This window comes from Miscanthus floridulus, unplaced genomic scaffold, assembly GCF_019320115.1.
Source record: "Miscanthus floridulus cultivar M001 unplaced genomic scaffold, ASM1932011v1 fs_698_2_3, whole genome shotgun sequence".
Taxonomy (NCBI): Eukaryota; Viridiplantae; Streptophyta; class Magnoliopsida; order Poales; family Poaceae; genus Miscanthus; species Miscanthus floridulus.
This window is the reverse complement of record NW_027097127.1, coordinates 28699-34531: the sequence shown is the minus strand read 5'-3', so window position 1 is coordinate 34531 and position 5833 is coordinate 28699. Positions and strand designations below refer to the sequence as shown.

At 48.9% G+C, this 5833-nt stretch overlaps 1 protein-coding gene across 1 annotated transcript; it reads right to left on the bottom strand.

Moving 5' to 3' along the window:
* Positions 1–494: 494 nt before the first annotated feature.
* LOC136532732 (CBL-interacting protein kinase 19-like) lies at positions 495–4653 on the bottom strand. Its single transcript, XM_066525321.1, has 2 exons — positions 2920–4653; positions 495–975 (listed from the first exon to the last, which is right to left on the bottom strand). Exon 1 carries the CDS (start codon positions 4479–4481, stop codon positions 2928–2930), a length of 1554 nt encoding a protein of 517 aa, XP_066381418.1. The 5' UTR covers positions 4482–4653; the 3' UTR covers positions 495–975; positions 2920–2927.
* Positions 4654–5833: the final 1180 nt, after the last annotated feature.

The window sequence follows — 5833 nt, the reverse complement described above, 5'->3', positions numbered from 1 at the left end:
ATCAGACATATCCGCGGCCCTCGCCGTTCCATTCTTCATCGCTCGCATGTCAGTGTCAGTGTCACCGTTTGTGCTTATCGGCGAATCCAGAAAAAAGAACACGGTCACAGATAGGACGGCGACACAAAACCCATTCATCACCGATAATTATGCGATCTTTATCTCTGCAGGCGCGCAGCAACAAAAGTGGGGGGCCCAACTCCGAGCCCCGCGTAGCCGCACACGGCGCTTTCTTGGTCGGGCCCGGCAGCCCACGCGCGCCGGTAGGTAGGCCACCCAGCCCCAACGCCGGCTCACGTGCTCGACTAGGGCCGCCGCACTCCCTGCCAATCCGGCCTCCCTGTCCCGGGTAGACGACTCCTGCAGAGTCCGAAACATCGGCGCCTCTCCAAATCGGGACTGTACAATTATGCGGCATCAGAAATCGAAGATTCGGAATCCCAATCAGGCCGGAGCTGAGCACGTGTGGATGTGCCGGTCCAGGATGCACCTGATTTATCGTTCGCTTGAACTTATCGGCACTAATTTTCATTCATGAAACACTGTTTCTCTTATAACAAATCAGCAGCAGCTTTTTTCAGCCAGTCGAACAGAGCCTAACCAAATTATTATTATTATCCTGCTGCGCGCCTACAACCAATAGCAGGACTACACCACCCGCGATACAACAACATTCAGCAACAACTTAGCCTCAGGTACCAACAAAGACACCGGAGTATGTACCGCATCCAGTCTCCCTCCTCCATGGCGGGCATTGTTTGCCCTCGTGGAGAACAGAAGTTATTCAGTCAAGAGATGTCGGGCTCATCATCTGAGGAACTACAGTGGTGTGGAACTGGTCAAGATTTTTGTTCCGACTACGATCTCTTCTGGTCAGCTGTGCTGTGCTCAACTGTGTCTCTAGCCTCATGCCGCTCCGAATGTCACTCCTGTTACCAGTAGCTCCGTAAGAAGTGCTGTTGTTAAGTTCAAAGCCTGCAGTGAGCAAAGGAAATGGTCAGATAATAAAGCAATCGATTCTGCAGTCCTGTCACAAGTTTCAGAAATCGTAATAAACATCCATGCTGATCCATGACAAGCAAACCATTTTTTTTATAACCTATCAGGAAATTTGTGCATCTGAATACAATCACATTACCCTGCAAAGCTTTAATATTCATATGCCCCATCGGGCCACAAAGGAAGTTTAAATCCGTTGATACTATACCCAAATAAACCTACAGCTGAACAATCAAAATATTTCCATGTGCAGGAACTAATAACTATATGATCCCAGTGAATGATAGTATTACTACCGGATCCACTTATTTATGTGAAGAACATTAGGCAGAGTGATTTAAGACATAGAAAACTTCAGGTTCAAGAAAGGGCAATTGATAGAGAAAAAGAAGCTCAAATGATGTTTTTTTTGTGTGTGTGCCTGGAAGGATTAATCATGCTTAAATTTTCATTCAACTAAGCTGACCAAGAAAGTAGCAACTCCTGATTGTGGCTGCAGATATGCGTAAGATTTGGTTGTGCTAATGTGATCCATGTTTTTCATTATAATTATGACTGTATTTGTCAAATTAAGTGATCAACATGGATCCAAAAAGGTAGATGTTATCATTAACTGCACACAGATGATGATTATGGATCAATAATGCAACAATGAGGAAATTTAACACAAAGCCACCAATGTACAAAGTACAAACCCCACAAATCAGCTCCTGACATACAATAAATGGTGAATACAACCTACTGCCATCATCGCACAAGTAAACCTGAATAACTCTAATGCAGGAAGAAGTCATAACATCACTGTAACTGTAATTTATGATAGAGGGATAAAAGCGATACACCGCATAAACCTGAATTGTTTATCTACAGAGAGTATAAGACGTTTGGTTCCCAAGCAAGATTATTTTACCCTACCAGCACAAGCTCCAAGAAACTTGCTTCCTCAGGAGAGCCATTTTGGCTCACCGCTGGTAGCAAGCTGAAACGTTGGAAATTCTTGCTACCACGAGAACTGAGACAAAGCTAGCCAAACATCCAAGTGCAGCAGCAGCAGCATCAAATCCTTGCTCAGCAAGGGTAGGCAAGGTTTGGTTGAGGAACCAAATGCACCCTAAAGTTCCCAAATTTGGACTAGCATGCTCGAAACCTTCTGAGAAAGTTTCCTTATGGAATAAAAGGAACGAGCCCCTCCTTCTTCCTTTATTTTTGATAACATTCAGTAAAAAAGGGGGTGTAGATTACTCACAGCTAGATGCAACAGCAGTATTATGGAAGTAATGCTGGCATAAGAACATAAAATAAGTTCATTGTATTTTTACTTGCGAGCTGAGAAGGTAAGTTTCAACAGAATGTGGATAATCACAACAGAAGCTTTTAAAAGTGAAGATGTGATATAGAAAAATGTCCTGGTCTAACTAATAGCTACAGAAAATAGAGATCCAATCAAGCTAGGCGAAAAACTAATCAATTGGGATGCCAAAGATAACTTGTGCTCGTGACATGTGTTCATAATGCATGGATCTTAGTGAAGCCAGCATGTGACCTATACCTAGAAATAAAGAAATCAACTGTTAAGCAACTGCAGAACCACTAGAACATGGTATATAAATTTTAATTTTGATCAAGTGGTGATGCATTTTAAGTAATCATTCTGCAGACAATTCCAGACCTCGCTTGTTTCCAACAAGCAATTATCAAAAACTAGTATGTTCAAAGACTAGCAAGAAAATATCTGGGCCAAGAAATTCATGACTGTTCACACAGAATTAGCAAAGCAAACATATCATGCTTGAATTAGCATAAGTAGAACACATGTGATTTTAATCTACAGAGGTTGGATCATGCAAATAAATATTGTTAAAAATATTATTAGGAATGGCATCAGTAACATCATAAGAAAAAGTGAAGGAAATTTACTACCTTTCGACCTACTCGGCATCGGTAAGCATACTTGGAGCTCGGACCATATGGTGGACAAGGTGCTGCATCCCTGGCTTCAATTCCTTGTTGCAGAAGTCCTCATACTCTTCATTATCCCCTGCCTTCTTTTTTACCTCCACCATTACAAGGGGAGGTGTGAGTTCAAATATCTCCGCGCCAATTGTTAATGGCCCCTTAACTCCTTCCCTTGTACCCTCCAGGCAGATCCGCCAGTCCTTCCTCCGCAACTTGAAACTCTTCAGCTTTGCAATGTCCTCCAATTTCGTTATGATATCCGACATGGGCTCAGCCGAGATGAACCTCACTTCATCCCCTTTCTCCTCAAATAACCCTGATAAGTTAAATTCCCTTGAGAATGATATGATATCGAACGCATTAAGGCTTGCTGGACGTGGGAGCGAGCCACGGGGCCTTTGGCTCTCATTAGATAACACAGAAGCAGGGCAGGATGAGATCGACGAGTCTGAGTCCGACCCTGATTCATCACCATCAACCTTTGGCGGAGGTAGAGGCGGTGGTGGAGGTGGCAATGGTGGAGGAACAGGACCAGCCGGTCCCATATCCAACAGGCCATCCTCATCATCTATAACTTTATGCAGCTGGTCATCCTCGATATAGAACTTGACAGGCTTGAATCCTTTCTTGAACCAGCGCGACTCCATGATCTCCGGCAAAGTGATCCGAGTGTTGGGGTTAGTGTCAAGAATGCGCGTCAGCAAGCTGGTAAGGTCTTTGGAGAACCACCTCGCACAGCGGAACTCGCCCTTGTAAATCTTCTTGTACATGGCCATGATGTTCTTGTCATGGAAAGGGAGGTACCCGGCCATGAGCACAAAGAGGATGACACCGCACGACCACACGTCGGCCTTGGCGCCGTCGTACCCGCGGCGGCCGAGCACTTCGGGGGCCACATATGCCGGCGTGCCGCAGAAGGTGTGGAGCAGACCGTCGGGACGGAACTGGTCGGCGACGGCGGAGAGTCCAAAGTCCGATACCTTGAGGTTCCCGCGGTCGTCGACGAGGAGGTTCTCGGGCTTGAGGTCCCGGTGGAAGACGCCGCGGGCGTGGCAGAACCCCACGGCGGAGACGAGCTGCTGGAAGTAGCGGCGCGCGGTGTCCTCCCTGAGTCGGCCCTTGGAGACGCGGGAGAAGAGCTCGCCACCGCGCACGAGCTCCATGACGAAGTAGATCTTAGTCTTCGTGGCCATAACCTCGAACAGGTGCACGATGTTCGGGTGGCGCACGCGGCGCAGCACGGCGATCTCGCGCTTGATGTGCGGGACGAGCCCGCTCTTCACGGCCTTCTCCTTGTCGAGCACCTTGATGGCAACGTTGTCCCCCGTGCCGACGTGCCGCGCGTAGTACACCTTCGCGAAGGTGCCGTGCCCCAGGAGGCGCCCCAGCTCGTACTTCCCCATCAGCAGCCCCCTGGCGGCGCCCGCCCCGCCCCCTCCTCCCTTGGCCGCGGCGGCGGCGGATGAGGCCGGGCGCCCCGTCTTAGGCGGCGGGTCCGACTGCGGCGGCGGCGTGACGGCGGCCATCGGACGGTGGGGAAACGAGCGCGGGGATTAGGTAGTGCGGCCGGCAGCGGAGGCAGGCAGCTTGCGATAACAATTCTGTGCAGCTGCGCTGCTCTGCTCTCTGTTCCCCTCTTTCTCTCTCCCTCGCGCAGTCTGTCGCGTTCTCAGACGGTCTCCCACGACCGGTGTGTGTGGGTGCTTTTGCTTTATGCCCTCGCCGTTTCCGTGTTTTGCTGGGCTGGGTCCATGTCGGCCGTGGGTGGCTTCTTGTTGGACCGCTTTTTTCTGTTGTGGCCCTGTTATGCCCTCGCCGTTTCCGTGTTTAGGCATCGTGATGCGTGTGATTGCGTTGGTTGTTTTTTTTTTTTTTTTCTGTTGCATTGTTTGTTTGTTTTTTGCGATAGTTTTTTTTTCCAGTCTGTCTACACGAGGTTTGAGTGTTTTGGGGAGAAACACTCAGATTTTTTTTAGTGCCCATCTTCCTCTCACCAATCACTCCGTCGAGGCCACGCTAAGTCTCACCGGAGCTCCGCGGCTGCGTTTTTTTTATAACATTGGATTGGTTGTTTTTTTTTAGTTCGTCAGTGCGAGTGTTTTTTTTGGGGGGAGGGGGGACACTCGATTTTGTTTGTACTGTTCATATTCCTTCTTGTCCTCGCATCACCCACCGCCCCGCGGCGGTGCTAAGGTTTCGGCGGAGCTCTGCGGCCTCCTTCTCCCATCCTCCCTCCTTCCGCGGCGAGCTCTGGCCATGGGCGCCCCCACCCCAACCTGGCCCGCTTGCCTCCACCGCCGCCAGGGCCCCTAACCGCCCGGAAGCTGTCCCCACCGCCTGCTCGGCCTACCTTCCCGGAGCTCCCTTTCTAAGGTTGTCGGACTTAGAGAAGATGAACATGAGAGGCCCGGATCTGCAGGCGTTGGCGATGGATCCGACAGCCAGGAAGGAATCGAGTGCGGACAGCGCGTGAAACACTCGAGTGCCATATAGCTTTACCTTTTGGGGGTAAAGAGAGATCTGGGTGGGCAGGTTCCACCACGAGAAACTCAATCAATTGAGTATACTCAAGTCACATTGTTTGGTTCTTTAAAAAAAATTGAAACTTTTCTATCTGTCCATTTGTTTTTTCAAGCTTTAACCTTTTATCTATCTAATACTACTATCAAAGCAATGCGCTATTGGAATAAAATCATATGCCATATTCGGTGCAATGCTAACAAGCAAAGTTGACTAAGCAGCAAGCCCGTGCCTCTCTTCGTGTACGTGAACATGAACACTCCATTTCCTATTCACGTTTCTGAGAAGGCCGGTGCCGTTGTTTCGGGAACCCCTTTCCACTCGACTACTCCATCGGTCCGATCCATCCCTAACCTAA

Bases quoted from the DNA above. Each gene is read 5' to 3' on its own strand.
- LOC136532732 (XM_066525321.1), bottom strand. From the start codon at position 4,481: ATGGCCGCCGTCACGCCGCCGCCGCAGTCGGACCCGCCGCCTAAGACG.